At 40.7% G+C, this 17,629-nt stretch overlaps 1 protein-coding gene across 1 annotated transcript in view; it reads right to left on the reverse strand.

The window, feature by feature from the left end:
* The window catches only part of LOC126162154 (pancreatic triacylglycerol lipase-like), a 173,737-nt gene that overhangs the window by 105,589 nt on the left and 50,519 nt on the right, over positions 1–17,629 (reverse strand). Inside the window, exons 2-3 of the mRNA XM_049918457.1 lie at positions 12,235–12,302; positions 4,624–4,694 (exon numbers count right to left, since the gene is read on the reverse strand). Of these exons, the coding sequence (XP_049774414.1) occupies positions 4,624–4,694; positions 12,235–12,286 (123 nt within the window). The 5' untranslated portion in view covers positions 12,287–12,302. The remainder of the gene's footprint in view (positions 1–4,623; positions 4,695–12,234; positions 12,303–17,629) is intronic.

Below are 17,629 nucleotides of genomic sequence, written 5' to 3' on the forward strand. Positions count from 1 at the left end.
GTCTCAGCTAGAATTCTTTTGCTGGGTTATTATTCAATATAGGTTCTGATCCTGTTAGAATTATTATGAGTTTCTTTCCAGTCAGAAAACAGAAAGAGGTTAGCGTATCTTCAGTGTCACCTTGTGTAATGATTCTCGAGTTCACAGTGTGTTCAGTACTAATCACAGTGGTGATCAGTAGTTCCTCACTGAGCCTGCAAGTCTCAATAGCATCTGCAGGAATTAGTCTTTATAGTGGTTACCGCCTTCCAGAGTTGTGCTACACCCGTGTTGCAAGGTGTCCCAGATATGCTCAACAATGTTCATGTCTGGGGAGCTTGATGGCCAGCAGAAGTGTTTTAACTCAGAAGAGTGTTCCTGGAGGCACTATGTAGCAATTCTGAAAGTTTGGGGTGTCACATTGTCCTACTGGAAGTCTGTCGGAATGCACAATGGACAACAATGGACAACAATGGACAACAATGGACAACAATGGACAACAATGGACATGTGGCGTGGAATGTTTTCACATTGTCTGTGTAAATCATAAGCGGTAGTGCACACCTTCTGGCAAAACACTGGAGTTCCATGAGAAACTTGGCTATTGACAAGCCTGTACAGAGTTTTTAGGTGCACTGCTCATGTAGTAACACATGTGGAAACAGCAATATGTGACTCGTGCATTTCTCTTCCCTCTTAGATGAATAGTGGTCCAGCAAATTCTATCCCTATTACAGCAAATGGTTTAGCTGGCATAACTCATTCAGATGGCAGTGCTACTTCAATATGTTGCCATCATGGGTTCTTCAGGACCTTACACACAGGATACATGCAAAACAGGAGTGTAGGATTCTTCTGATTGTCTAACAAATTCTGAGGCTCCAAGGTTCTGTCCAAAGTTAGGGCAGTACAGAATGAACACCAATGTGTTGGAGGCAGATGCATCCCCATCAAACAACCGTGTCAAGTGGTGGAAACCATCAAGGAGCAACCAATGTTTTTGTTTCCTGTTGAGGCTAGTGCACTTCAGTCGACCTGCTAGGTGTCAGTCCATCTTCTATGAAATGGTTGTACTTCGTAATTTTTTACTCTCTTGGTAGTGAAATTATTTTGAAGGTCTCTTAGTTCTTCAGCAAAGGATTCTCTCTGAGCTCCTCATATTCAATACATCGAGGAAGCTAATAGTTCAGATACTGTAAGCTCTCCCGAAGATTCCTCCTCCTGACGAGCATTGTATTGAAAACAGAGTACATTCTCTAGTTGGAATGAGCCTACAGTATGAGCTGAATTTAGAAAGGTTCATGATGCTGGTCAATGTAGATGTCAACAGACCTTTGCTTTGGGTTTTCTTTGTCTTCTCCTCGGGCAGTAGCCAGTCCACTGTTGGAGTATCTTAAGGGTGAGCAAGCCAATGTGGTCCATTCCACAAAATTTCCAGGGAATGTTTTTGACCTCTGAGGAGTCCTCATTAAAGATGATCAGTTGGGTTGTCTTGTCCTGAGCAGTGTCTCCACTGTGTGAGAGTCGGGTGAGCTTGAATCCCAATTTCAAAATTACGAACAAAGATATTCCATCCATTTGGGTTGCAGAAAATCCAACTTAATGTGACTGTAGCGTCCATCCACAACATTGCATGAGACATTATAAATTCTGTTGTGCAGCAGAAGTAACCAAGTAGTCTGATTCCCACTACTGTTGCTGAAAGTAGCAATTGTAGCAAGGTCACCTTAACAAGAGCAAGTTATGTTCTTGCCATAGGCTAAATTAGCTAGAACATTGAGTGCTCTGTGTAGCCTTTTCAGATTTGTCGCAGAATACATGCACATGGGTGTCTTTACAATGAACTGTGATTAGCCATTTGGAACACATGCCTGTGATAATGACAATATTCATGTGCACCATCGTGCTCCCAGGTCCCAGGGCACAAGAGTTCATTCCAGGTGCTTCCCTGCAGTATATGTCCTGTTCGAACAAATTTCCAACAGAAGAGACAGAACAGTTCAAGTGGATCATAACCTACCTGTAGATTGTAAGAGTTATCTGATGTCTGGCTCTTCTGTTGACTTCTATGCGATTTCACTGAGGTCGATACACAAGTAGTCATTCTTGGTGTTCAACTCTATGCCTAAAACTTGAGTCACTATGTGGGATTCTAGTCCTTCAGCCTTCCAAATAATTTCAGTTTTTTTGAGTTGGTAGGCTATAAGGGGAGGCTGATCAGTTTCATTAGGACTACGAGTTCGTAGTATATGGTGATCACCAATTATCACTTTCAGCTGCTGCCACAGTCACCCATGCATGTGCTCCTGTTTATAAGAGGTACCACAGTGGGAAATGATGTCATACTCTTGTCAGCATGTTCTCTCAGAGATGCAGAGCGTAAAAATGGGCTGCAGAGGGCCAAATTGGAGCCTAGTGAAGCAGTATTGTGTTACATTGACCGTTATTTGAAGATCTCCCATTTTGTCCTGGTTAATACTGGATCAGAAGAACCTAGTCAAATCAGTCTTCTTCATTTGAGACCAGCTGAAGGAATCCCTGATGTCCATGACAACAGTGGAATGTAGACTGAATCTCAATAAAATCTCTATGCTTTCAGCTAGTAGATTTGGCCCTGCCTATAGTACTTTATAAGGTGCATTGCTTTTGTAAGATGTCGTGTCTAGGACTTTTCTCCACTTAGTCTTCCAGTGTTTCTCTTTCCTCACTCCATGATGATCATATAACAGTGCCTCCTCTGATAGCTGAGTGGGAGCATCCTTGCCCCAGTGTAATTTAATTTAACATTAAGTCTTAGTATACTTGCTTAAAAGTTTCTTGGTGGTGAAATCTTGTCTTCATGTGGTTCAATTATTTCTCTGCACTCAGTTTATTACTAGGAAGGTTTCATCCTGCCTTTTGGGAAGTGAAACCTCTGCTCCTTGATCCTTCATACAGAAAGATACTCTGAATTCTCTAAGAGATCTTGTGTACTTGTTGCTTGCAAATCAATCTTGATTGGCAGTAATTGCTATAGTCTGCAAGCCCCAAAAGCATCTGAAGTCATTATCCAAGGGCAGTGGAGACTAGTAAGAATGAATAAAATTCACCACAGTTGCATGCATACAGGCTCCTGACTTGCTTCCCAAAAGTATCCAGCCAAATAAAGAAGAAACTAACTAAAGAGTCATAGGTGTTTATTTACAAACTGTCTTTCACCGTTTCCAATAAAAATTGCCTCTTATGAGAATCTTAATGGGAATATTTTCTGTCGAGTCAGTTTCTGAACACACTAGCAAAATCCTATGAGCATATGATAAACACACTAAATGTTGTAGAACAGATGGCTGGTGTGAAATTATGACTTTCGAAGGCAGTGAGTCACACCAAAAATTCTTCCAAAGCCCCTTCATATTAAACTGAATAAGTCTGTATAATATAGGGAAACATTCCACGTGGGAAAAATATATCTAAAAACAAAGATGATGTAATGAAAGTGCTGGCAGGTCGATAGACACACAAACACAAACATACACACAAAATTCGAGCTTTTGCAACCTGAGGTTGCTTCATCAGGAAAGAGGGAAGGAGAGGGAAATACAAAAGGATGTGGGTTTTAACACACACACACACACACACACACACACACACACACACACACACAAGCAGACATTTGTAAAGGCAAAGAGTTTGGGGAGAGATGTCAGTCGAGGCGGAAGTACAGAGGCAAAGATGTTGTTGAAAGACAGGTGAGGTATGAGCGGCGGCAAATTGAAATTAGCGGAGATTGAGGCCTGGCAGATAACGAGAAGAGAGGATATACTGAAGGCCAAGTTCCCGTCTCTGGAGTTCTGACAGGTTGGTCAGAATAGTGAACTAATCTCTAATGTCACTGAAGGCCACAGTGGCACTGGGAAACAGGTGGAATGGGCTTTCAGGTAGTTTTGAACTGGGAGAACATTGCCAAAAATAAAGTCAGATTGGTAGAGGAAAGCCTGGGAATGGATATATTTATATATGTATTAACAGATTTGGTATTTTAAAATCTTTTTTGCCACAGATACATAAGCTCTGTTTGACACTGCAGGGGTTTAAAATGTCCAGATCATTCTGGTCAGTGTGAAGAAGGCCACCTCAGTAAGATGGAAGTCAACGTTCAGGAAAATGGCTTGTAATCTGTAAAGTGACCAAGTAAATTTCAGTTAGGAAAATGAGTTCAGCTGTTTATGGAAATTAAAGAGTTGTTCTTTGCATTGAGTCAAGTCCAAGAAATTATCATCAAATGACATGTACAAAATAAAGTGATGCAGCTTCTGGAAGTTAAGGTAAATAAATTAGCAATACACCTTCCACACTGCCCGAGGAAAGGTTGGCAAAGGATGTAAGTATTCTGTCTTTTAGATTTGCCATACTTTATTGTTTAAGTCTGGCCTTTCAAACTAGAAAAAAACAGTTATTGAAGATAAAGTTCGATGCATGAGAAGGAATGAGTGTTTCAGGAGACTCATTGGCAGAGTTTTTTTAACAGCAGAGAAGCCATGTATGTGAGAACTGTTTATTGTAAGTTTTCTGTGCATCAATCAAATGATTCCCAAATGTACATCATCTGACTAATGACATTTCATACACTCAACATACAAAAAAATTATAAAAAAAGAAACTTACCTCCACTAGATTGGTGCTTAAGGCATCATGTGTTCGGGCAAAGTCTCTTGAACGAGCACAGCTCATAACAGCTGAAACATGGAATACATTTTTTTTTAGAGAGAGAGAGAGAGAGGGAGGGGAGGGGGGAGAGAGAGAGAGAGAGAGAGAGAGAGAGAGAGAGAGAGAGAGAAAATTTTCCTAGATATATTTGTAAACCAACCATCAGTTTTGAGATACAGTTGATAATGTAATCTACATAAGTAATTCATCACATCTGAATCGGTTACAATGAACACACTATACCAGATGTGCATGCTGGCAATCGCTATTTTTAATTACTTATACTAAAATATATGGTTAAGTAACACAACAGATCTTGACTTTTGACAACCATGACATATTGACTGTACATTATCAATCAGAATATTAAATCTAACACAAAAATCAAAGTCTTTTGAAAGTTGGTACAGTATCTCAGGTCCCTAATTCCTTCCATCTGTTCCTAAGGGTTTCAGTTTAGCCAAGTAACTTCCTCACTGAACAACTGTTATTGTGACATAACTTTCTCTGCTCATATCAACTGTCTTGCATATCCAGCATGACTCTAACAAAGTGAAAGTTGTTCCTTTGAATAAATGCAAGTAACAGCACAATGCATGGAACCTCCAAGAAAGGTGTCTGGATAATGAATCTTCGTCTTTTTGGACACATGCAGTAGAAATGTACTTCTCAATATTGCTATCTTATTGACAGGGTCAAGATTTCAGTTACAATTTATCCACGATCTTCATCTCTAGCTGTTTTTGGGGAAATGGAATCTAATATGCAAATATGATGTGCTGTTAGTAGCTCAATGGGTGAATAGGTGTTTATTGATACTGTTATGCTATAGTTTAGTAGAAGTTTGAATGTATCATCACTCTTCCTCAAACCTTGTCTTATCAGTTTCATGTACTTCATGCGCATTTAGGATCTGACAACAGATGCTTGGTGCTTTTTTCCAACTTGAAGCTTATACTATTTGAACTTCAGGAATCATCCAAATGTGACTATCTTATTGCTCAATATTTCCTCTAACAGCCTGTTTCAGGGTTGGAAACTACTTCCTCCTCCTCCTCCTCCTCCTCCTCCTCCTCCTCCTCCTCCCCCTCCTCCCCTTACTTCCATCCTTCCTTCCTTCCTTCCTTCCTTCAAAGGAGAATTTGTTTCTGCACTGCTATGATTACTCACTATTTGCAGCACTTTATAATGAATAGTTAAGAAACTGGATGTGATTCATCAACTCCCATCAAACTCTTCAACAGTACTCTTCTATGTAAATCCACACTCTCCTGTGTAATTCCCATGCAAAGATGGAACAAGTCACTAGTCTGACTTCAGAAATTTTAGACAAAGGAGATAGTGTCATTAAATTCAGAGGCACGTCCTATGGATCTCTCTACTGAGATTGTTACTATTGCTTTTTCATGTCTGTGTAAAGTCCTCAGTCTCTAATTATAAAATAAGAACATTCTCTGAACTTTTATTTGCTCTTCTCCTAACTTTTTCAGAATCTTGTTGACATGATTACAGGAAGATCTTACCATTTATGTCTACAGTCCATGAGTACTGTATTGAGATATTGGGTGGAGCACAAGCAGTCTAAAGATGGATTTTTCAAACAACACAAAAGGGCAGCAAGAGAGGTAGCTAAGGTAGAGAGCCTTGTACAGAAATTTTCAGAAAATATAAAACACTTACCATCTACTCTGTGTACATCCTGCAGGCAATCATGTTTGTAAAACTAAATCCAGAACATAATGTAATAAACAGTAATGTACATAACTTTAATTCAAGGGAATAGAAAACATTCAAAGAAATGCAAGTAAAAAAGGCTGCAGACCTTGGTCTACATTCAATAGGAACAATTTTCTACAACAGACTACCAAAGATATCTGGTTTAAACACCTTAAACAATAAACTGAAGCATTTATTAATGGATGAAAGATGTTATTCAGTAGAACATTTCAAATTTTAATGTCTCTTTGTAAAACAATGTATGTAGCTGTAGGTTTGTTATTTCAACAAGAAACTGATAATTTCAGATTTTCACATTTTATATCAATTTATGCATTTATATATGCACTATGTGATCAAACGTATCCAAACACCTTGCTGAAAATTACTTACAAGTTCATGGCACCCTCCATCGGTAATACTGGAATTCAATATCGTGTTGGCCCACCCTTAGCCTTAATGACAGCTTCCACTCTTGCAGGCATACATTCAGTCAGGTGCTGGAAGGTTTCTTGGGGAATGGCAGCCCATTCTCCACAGAGTGCTGCGCTGAGGAGAAGCATTGATGTTGGTCGGTGAGACCTGGCACGAAGTTGGAATTCCAAAACACCCCAGAGGTTTTCTGTAGGATTTAGGTCAGGACTCTGTGCAGGCCAGTCCATTACAGGGATGTTATTGTTGTGGAACCACTCTGCCACACATCATGCATTATGAACAGGTGTTCGATCGTGTTGAATGACACAATCACCATTCACCATTTACTCTTCAACAGTGGGAAGCAAGAAGGTGCTCAAAACATCAATATAGGCCCGTGCTATGATAGTGCCACATAAAACTACAAGTGGTGCAAGCCCCCTCCTTGAAAAACATGACCACACCATTACACCACCACCTCCAAATTTTACTGTTGGCACTACACAGCTGGCAGATGACTCACCGGGCATTCGCCATACCCAGACCCCGACATCAGGTTGCCACATTGTGTACCATGATTTGTCACTCCACACAACGTTTTTCCACTGTTCAATCGTCCAATGTTTATGCTCCTTACACCAAGCGAGGCGTCATTTGGCATTTTATGGTGTGATGTGTGGCTTATGAGCAGCCACTCCACGATGAAATCCAAGTTCTCACCTCCAGCCTAATTGTCATAGTACTTGCAGTGGATCCTAATGCTGTTTGTACTTGCAGTGGATCCTAATGCAGTTTGTAATTCCTATGTGATGGTCTGGATAGATGTCTGCCTATTACACATTATGACCCTCTTCAACTGTCAGCGTTTTCTGTCAGGCAATAGATGAGGTCGGCCTGTACATTTTCGTGCTTTATGTGTCTCTTCACATGTCTACTTAACTATCACATTGGAAACAGTGGACCTAGGGATGTTTAGGAGTGTGGAAACCTCACATACAGATGTACGACATAAGTAACACCCAATCACCTGACCACATTCGAAGTCTCTGAGTTCCGTGGAGTGCTCCATTCTGCTCTCTCATGATGTCTAATGACTACTGAGGTTTCTGTTATGGATTACCTGGCAGCACAATGTGTCTAATATGAGAAACGTATGTTTTTGGAGGTGTCCAAATACTTTTAATCAGACAGTGTATGTAAACTAATGATTTGCATATGTGAACTAAATCTATGGTGATGTACACACACACACACACACACACACACACACACACACACACACACACACACAGTGCTGCTTTTACATTATTGTAAAATGCTGCACACTGTTCTGAAGAAGATTCTACACTTCTACACTTAACAGCAAAACCATTATGCCACTTGCTCACTGTGATGCTGGATGCCACCTGGTGGCATTTTAGGCAAGATGTGGAAAGGAGAGCATGTAAGAGGAGCAGAGATGGTTGGGGAATCACCCTAGTGTAGATATGGGCTCAAAATGGGGAAATCTATTGAGATAAGAGTCGACAAAGGGCAGATTATTATTACGCAGAGTCTGTGAATAACTATTTCAAAACCAGTGAAGCTGTTCCAATGTTCACATGGTACTGTCATGAGCATCTACGATAAGTGGTAGAAGAACAGTGGAACTACCACTGGGCGCTAAGCGGTAAGACATCCACGACTCTTTGCAAAATGTGGGGTTCTGAGACTTGTCTGCTCTGTAACAAAAGATAGATGGTGATCTGTGGTATCTCTGCCAACAGAACCCAATGCTAGGGCACACAGAAGTGTTTCAGAGCACACTGTTCAAGGTATACCGTTGAACATGGAACTCCACAGCAGACAACCTCTGTGTGTTCTCATGTTGACCCAAAGACATAAACAATTATGCCTGCAGTGGGTACAGGACCATCAGGATTTGACCATGGATTGTTGGAAACGTGTCTTTCAAATAATCATGTTTTCTGCTAAACCAGGTCGATTATCATCTCCACAAATGCCCATCGTCAAGATAATCGGCAACTCCAAATATGCACCACGGCTTGGGCACAGGCCACTGGGAGCAGTATTATGCTACAGAAAACAGTCTCCTGTGCATGGGACCTGTAGTAGTAACAGAACACATTTCAGCTGCGGACCATCTGCGTCCCTTCATGCTTCACATCTTCCCTGAGAGCAATGTCATCTTTCAGCAGTACTGGTGCTGTATTGTGTACCAAATCTGGACAAACAAGCTATTAAGCAGGTGTTCATAACGTGTTGGCTCATTGATGTAACTGCAAATGTTTCTTAAAAATTTTACAGTATGGAACACATCCCCAATAGAAACTGTATACACTAAAACCAAAAAGCTAAACAAAAAAATAAAAAAATAAAATGGAATTAGGAAAATGAGCACTGAGTGTAAATGTATATCAAGATTCTTGCACAAAGCAATTGTCCCAGCTGTATATGAAAGGAGCACTCCTTGTTTCAAATGAGGATGTTATTCAACAATTATGAAAATCTTTACTAGACCTATTACACTCAGTTTTGTTTGCATTTTATTTGTGAGCAATGTGTGGTCTTTTAATAGCCCACTACTTCATCAATGTGGAGATAAATTCAGAGAGTGCTGGTGTTAATATAGTATGGCTTGAACACACACATTTGGCAACCACCAGCTTAGGTGTGGCAAGAAACATATCTTGTATGGCTGGCCATTAGCCCTCTACTGGAAATAAAGGCTCAGCACAGCACACACATCCACCAATTGAATTTTCATTACTAAACCCACAGTTACACCAGTTCTAAACTACAGTTATTGCCTCACTTTCTGGACCTGGACTTCGATTTTGAAACTGTGAGTGCTGCATAAGATTATTCTGGCTTTCATTCATCAGAAGTTATTCAGGCTCATAGTGTTCATAGTCTTAATGTGCACTCTCTAAACATTTTAAGCTATTGATTTAGTGTTGCTCTTGATTCCACACACTACATGGTTCACAGCAATTACCTACCTATAGTAGAGTCAGTGAGAAAAATATCCCTGACAGCTAACAGCAATGTTGCCAGCTTTCAACTGCCAGGCTCAAATGGCTATATGCAAAAACATTACTAATCTATAGAGCTGCAACAACACTGAGATATTGCCATAGAGACATATATAAAACAGCATTGCTGACTGGCCGTGGTAGAGGAAAGCCCACTGCAACTGTCAATTATCTTCTTTCACCAACTCTTCAGTAGGTTAGAGTCAGGCTATAGCACTTAATTCTCTTTGTGAAGTTTACATTGTAATGCCACAAGGAGGCCATTTGTATCCTGTTTTTCAGGGTAGAACCTTGTCAGAGATTGTCCTCTCCATGAAGTGTTATTTCAAAGCTTTGCTAATGATTCTGATGATTGTGAGACACAGGAATGTTCATAATTCCAGTGCAAGGTTGGTAAAGAGTATCATATTGTAACAAAATCAATATCTGATCTTAACTGCATTATGAACTCCAACATTTGCAATATCATCTGCAGAGTTTATACTGTACAGTCTTCATAGTTTCCTACACTGCCCGCATCGTTCTAGTCTAAATGTCAAAACTTACGTTGCATGCACTAACACTTTCCAGACTTGTACCAATAACTCTTCCTTCCAACATGTCCTAAGTCTTTCATGTTTCTATCATTCATCATGAATATGGGGTTGAGCCACAGTGTAAAAACAGTGAATGATTATGCCTGTGTGAGCCCTGTGAGTTTTGTGTGAGCCCTGTGAGTTTAATAGTTATTTGGTAATTCATTTTGTCTGAAAGCTCAACTGGTGATTATCATGTACAAACTTTGTGGCCGGTCAGCAGATGTCCAATGAAAATTGTTTATTTTTCATGATCAGGCATAGGAGACCTGCTCTTGCACAAGGTGACAAGGGTAGAGCCTTTGAAGGTCTCAGTACCTTAACGAGTAGTGATTTATTCTAAAATGGAACTAATCTCCAGACGTTAATTATAACCAATGGAGAACACTACTGCTCAATTCCTGCTTTATTCTGTAATCTGTCCTCATTTAAATTATTATATTCCATTCTAGATTTGTTCTTTCCCCTTTCTTTGTGGACAATTGAACAGGGCATGGTGAGGTGCTACTAAAGGAAATATCAGCTGTATTATACAGGCATGACATAAAAACAATAATGGGCCGCAATCCATCTTCAACTTTGTATTATCTCAGCTGACAGCAAGAGGAGCAGTCTCATAATGGAAGCTCACCTCTATTGTAGCTCATTAGCCTTTTATAATTCTGACCTTTGGCACCAGCAAAACAAAAGGAAATGCAAAGTGGACATTTTTTCCTAAAAGCATGAAACAGTATTCAATTGGTAACTGGTCATTTAAGGCCATAAAAACTAAAATGGTAATATAGGTTGATTTGATAAAATCTTTCTTTTTTCATATCTACTTACATTAAATTGAAGATATATCTTGATGCAAATGTTGTAATAGCAAGTGCATTTCCCAGGAAAGTGAAGATCAGGCTAGAACCATGGTCTGACAGTTTAAATGTTACAGACAATGGTCCCAGGAGTAATATTTAATTTGGAAACATCAAAAGGCTGTACCTATCCTTTTCTCTAATCTATTCTCCTTATCTCCTACCCTTTTCTCCAATAAGGCACCACTATTCGAGAAGATTTTCATGGAACTCGGACAATATGAGGGTCACTTAACAGATTGACCCTGTTATTCATGCTGTTTAATAGCTCACAGTCTTAGCTGGGAATACTTACATTGTCTTGTTTCCTGTGCCTTTGCTCAGATTATCTTTCATTTTAGATATGTTTGGCTCCACTGAAGGGTCACAGATAATGCAGTTTTATTCTTCACAGTGACCATCTATCCCAGAGGTGAGTAAAACATGTTTGTCCCTTTTTTCAATGGGTCTAAGACTTATTTCAACCTTCATTATGAGATTAATTTTTGTAATTAATTATTCCTCTCTGTTATAAAAAGACTCATGTTCCTTCCAGTACTCGTTTGACAAAATAATGCAAGAAGTAATTTTATTTATATTTTGTACACAGATATATATCTACATCATAACAAAACACCTCAAAACCTCTTTAAATGCACGTTCAACAGATTTTTACATAATTATATTACTTTTGTGTTACATACATATTGGCTGGAGTCCACCAATTTTGACTCAGATTTTCATATTGTCTGTGTAGAAATAGTGTCTCAAAGCAATTTGTCATATCTAAGTTATTCACTATGTTTATAACACACGGCATAAACAAGAACAGCAACAACAAACTACTACTACTACTACTACTACTACTACTATTACTACTGAACTGGTTCAAAATGAATCCCCTCTACTCATTCACCAGTACATTTAAGATCACATGTGGTAACAAAATTTTTTGAAATCACAGAGCCACAACAAAGCTATTCTCATTGTACTTACATTTTGTAGTGCATATTAGCATCAGTGTAATTAGTGATCCACATGGCTTCATCTTCTTTGAGGAGTCTCTGAAACATACAGGACTGTTTTACTATTAATACTTCCCATGAAATTTGCAGTGGTACTGTTACTCACTTAAATCAAAATAATCTCTTATTTTAATGTATAGAGTAATTGGGGCTATCAGTTGACCAAGAGTGAACAACTGCAATGTTCACTTTCAAAATAGAACCATTTGAAAAATAATTTTACTTGATCTCATTTACAAGGTTCTGAGTTTTAGTTTTACTTGTTTATTGTTTGGACAAGGACCAGTTTAAGGCCCAAGCAATACAACTAGCTGCTTGGGGCACCCCCCTGGAATGCATTCCAACACTTTTTGCACAATAAACCAGTTATTCTGGGCAACCTATGTATTAGGCATTACCAATTAACACTTCTTTACCTCCAACTCCATACCTATGTGGGGATGTAGAAGTAGAAAAAGAAAAAAGACACACACACACACACACACACACACACACACACACACACACACACACACACAGTCTGGTCTGGGACCAATTGGCCAAACTCTGAAGAAAGAAGCAAAGCACTGTTACGTACTAACCCTGTATCACGCAGCTGGCCGCAGAATCTTATAATTGCGAGACCTCATTCACTTTGTGTTCCTTGCAGGAATGTCAACAAGCACAAAACAAAATGGCAGCATTTGATTATGTTAGCAGGTCAGGCACAAAGCAGAACATCAGCACTTTGTGTGAACTGGGTAGCTATCATCAGCAGGAGCTTAGTGAGGCAACATGACAGAAGTATCAAGTCACATCCTTACATGAAGTAAGAAGCCGCATCGCAAACACAAGAAGGCGTCCTGAATATTTTTACAGACCAGCCCTTTGGTGTAAATAGATGCATTAAGCAAATAGGGCATGATATGAATTGCTGATACATTCATATTAGGAAAGCCTATGCAGTCATGACAAGTGATGTTGGGTCAACACCAGCCGATATTTCACACTATAAATACTCCATAAATACTCCGCATTTGAGTTCAGAAGGGAGATGGTCAGAAGGATCAATGACGTACAGGATGTGTCCACTCAATTTCACTCAATTTTGTGACACAATATTGAAGCTGGGTGTAAGTCTATTTTAGATTGCCTGCTCGTGCTCAACACCACCAGCAGCCACTGGAGAGATGTCTTCCTCTCTGTAAGCACCATTCATGAGTTTGGCACTGCTGACAGCTTCCAACACAGATGCGAAGATGTGGAGGTGTTCCGTGTTGACTTGGACCAGGACACCAGCATTCCTGACGCTTCAGTGGAGCCATGGGGCCTACCTGTGCAGCAAGCCAGGGTCGGCACACTTCCCAACCAAACGGCAACCATCTTTACAGTTCAGAGAGCATAAATGAGCCACAGCTGCAGAAGGGGATCGAGGACCTGGTAGGCTGGCATGTATAAGCCACATATGCATGCCCCACCTCCTTCAAGTGCAGAGGGTGGAGACGCAACATCGTCTTCCTGAGTAGCTGCCGTGCAGTCGCGGCACACCCACACAAGCAGCGACAGAAGACCACCATAGCATTGCTAAAGGAAAGATTTATTTGCAGAAATAAATGGTTAAAAGTCACTCTTCTTTTTGTGCCCACTGGCATACACATGTTACAACTACCTCCTCTTCCCTGAGGAACTGGCAAGTGGAAAAGTGGCAAACTGGGAGAGTGCCTCCTGACACACCATCCATCTGCCACACCTCCCAATAGTCGCCACCTGCCAGATCCTCAGGGAAGAGGAGGTGGTTGTAACCTGTGTACACCGGTGGGCACAGTAAAAGAAGAGTGACTTAACTATTTATTTCTGCAAATACACCTCTCCTTTACCGAATCTACGGCGGTCCTCTGCTGCTGCTGCTGCTGCTGCTGCTTGTCCAGATTAACCACGACTGCATGGCAGCTACTCAAGAAGACAATGCTGAGTCTCCACCCTCCACACTCTAAGAAGGTGGGGCATGCATATGTGGCTTACACATGCCAACCTACCAGGTCCTCAATCACCTCCTGTAACTGTGGCTCATCTCTGCTCTCCGAACCGTGAAGACAGTTGCTATTTTGTTGGGAAGTGCGCCGACCCTGGCCTGCCATGCAGGTAGGCCCTGTGGCTCCACTGAAGTATCAGGTATGCTGGTTTCCTGGCCCAAGTCAACATGGAAGACGCCAAGGCCTTCCCATCTGTGTTGGAAGCTGTCAGCAGTGCCAAACTCTTGACTGGGGCTTACGGAGAGGAAGACATCTCTCCGGTGGCTGTTGGTGGTGTTGAGCACAAGCAGGAAATCTACAACAGACTTACACCCAGAGTCAATACCATGTTACAGAATCAAGTGCACACATCCTGTACATCATCAATCCTTCTGACTGTCTCCCTTCTGAACTCAAATGCTGGAGTATTTATAGTGTGAAATATCGGCTGGCGTTGACCCAACGTCACTTGTAATGACCACATAGGCTTTCCTAATATGAATGTGTCAGCAATTCATATCATGCCCTATTTGCTTAACGCATTTGTTATACCAACAGCCTGGTCCAGCTTCTTACTTCATGTAAGTAGGTGATGTGATACTTCTCAGTCGTATTGCTTTACTAAGCTCCTGCTAATGCTAGCTATCCAGTTTGTGCAAAGCACTGATGTCCTACTTTCTGCCTGATCTGCTAATATGATGAAATGCTGCCATTTCATTTTGACCTTGACACTCCCACAAGGAACTCAAAGGGAACAAGGTCTCGCAATTATGAAATACTGCAGCCAGCTGCCTGATACAGAGTTGGTACCTAACAGCAGATTTGATTCCACAGTTACAAATTGTACAAGTCAGGAAACAGCCAGCATCACTGTGAACTAAGTGGCCAATGTTCAATCTTTTCTCAAGGCAGGGTTCTGGTCAACCAGTTTGTGAAGTTACAAAGACAGATATGCCAGAATGAAAAGATAAATGAAGAGTGGATGAATAGGTATAATTTCAAGCTGTATCGCAATCTATTTATTTTATCAATCCCACTTATAAAAAATACAATCTTTATACAATATATTCACTTTATAACTTTCTTGATACAACCAGTATTCACATTTTACAACGAGTGAAGCTTTGACATTTGGAATAACACAGTATTTTCTTATTTCTGAATTTTCAGCAATTTGTGGTGCATTTAATAGAACAATTGCTTGATTGTATCCTTGGCAACTTGCCAGACTTTGAGAGATTGCAGGGCACACTCACTTCTGATTTGGTGTAGGGAATATGATCTAGGGCGATTTGACTTCATACATTGTGATGAAATGGTGGGCAGCAGTTTATGGTCTTGTTTGCATGCTCTAGGAAAAGAAATACGGTAAGCTTTACCTGCGTTCAAAGAAACAAGGTGCAGACTTAAATGACTGCAGTAAAAGCACGGCGTTGGTGGGGCGACAAAGAACTTTTTTCTGGAGAACAGTGAGGAGACATTTCCAGACAGGCCGTGCCGTGGTCGCATTGTGCAGAAACACATTAAGCTTTGGCACCAGACGTCCAGGTATATCGCCTAGCGCCGAAAAGTCGCCGACATCGCATTGTAGGCCTTGTTAGCGAGCAAGCTGCCAAAAGAAATGTAAACGTTCTGCAAATGTCCATGGGACAGGAAAACTGGCGCCCAGATGTGCAGACTCTGTTTCAAAACATCTTTTGTCAATGCGAGTTTATGGCCGTTCTTTGCAAACTTTGAAATGGACGCAACAGGGGAAACAACAAGCTGTTTAAGGAGGGCTTTACTTCCACGCTGTATTGTGTTAGCAAAAGACACGGCAAACATGTGGGAAAGAGGCCATGAAACTGAATTTTTTCCGTTTTCTGCCAATTAACTTTAAAGTCTCTGATTGGTTGAATCGGTTTGCAGTGCAAAGACCATTCTCCGAGCTTAGAATGCCGGGCTCCAGCTCATGATTGGCTTGTGCGAAATTGGGGGAGGTCAAAAAAGAGAAATGTGCTTTTGAAACCGAGCTGAGGAGGAAACACTGAGAAAGAGAGATTAGCACTCTGGTACAAATCTCTTGTTCTGGCACTTCGCTAGTAAAGAACTGCAGGTCTCTACCTAAACAGTGAGACTTGTGTCCTTTGTTAGGGCGTGAATTAGGGCCTGTGCCAGTCACCTTCTGAACCATCAGAAGTACTGCTTATATCATCATGGTCACAACAAGTGACGCGTGGGGGTACTTATTTGTCTAAACATTTGACGTATTCCGACACGCATAGTCGTGGCATGGAGTCAAATTGGTTTGGCAGACCAGCAAACGGGTCCACCTGCACACTGGAATCCATTGGAGTTTCAGAGGCTCTTAGGGAAGTACCTGCATTCTGAATTAACCAAATGTGAGACCGCGTACTTGCATTTTTCGGGAACACGCATTTAATAACAGATTGCCACTGTCCATGACTTCAGTCGCCGAACACATCGTACTGTGCTGCCTTGACCAGTGGGATGGTAAAGTATTCGCTGCTGCAATGTAGGGCTATAATATCTATTACTCAGCACCCTGTTCTTTCGAACCATATTTTTCCTTTTTTTGTATGGTAGAATATAGATGTTTGGTGGTGGCGTAGTTTGATGTCATAACCTGGATTCACGTGTAGGAAGTGAGATAGAGCGAGTAGTGTTCTGGTTAGTGCCCTGTGTCGATCCCCAGAAGATCGCTTTGTCCACCATAGATCCCATTTTAGTAAGGCTTTTGTTAAATAAATATTTTTTGTGTGATGTTTCTTTAATAATTTTGTTGTCTTGTCTTGTTTAAGATCAATAAATTGATTGTGAATTAGGCTACAACTTCTCCCCGAGTTCTGATTAACAGTCCTTCACATTTTTATGGCAGTCTAGATCAGAAACGTAAGGAGTAGCTTTTTCATTTGGTGTCCACTGCGTGGATCTTTTACTACATTAACAGTAATCTTCTTTCAACTTTAAAGTCAATATGGTTCATAATGATTTTTCTTCTTTGGCCACAGATTCCATGCAGAACAAGGGATCAAGAATTATATTCTTAAGTAGTAAAAGGAATCATACAGATAACAGAACTGTAACAAATACAGCTACATGCCTCCCTTTTGTTTTTTTGTTTAGTAGCCCACTTGTGTCCCTTTACACATTCACGAGAAAAAGACGTATACTGATGCTACCATGAGAACATTGCTGCTATGTCTGCTTGCAACTTACACTACCTGACCATAGAGAAGCACAATCACCTTGTTCGCTGCCTGCATCACGCAGGCACAAAGACTGTTGCCAACCCATCACTACAGCAGTGTTCTATTGGTCTGTTAGTGCTATTGTTACATGCTAATACACTGTTCTGTTTTTAATTGTCCAGCA

This window comes from Schistocerca cancellata, chromosome 2 (genome assembly GCF_023864275.1).
Source record: "Schistocerca cancellata isolate TAMUIC-IGC-003103 chromosome 2, iqSchCanc2.1, whole genome shotgun sequence".
NCBI lineage: Eukaryota > Metazoa > Arthropoda > Insecta > Orthoptera > Acrididae > Schistocerca > Schistocerca cancellata.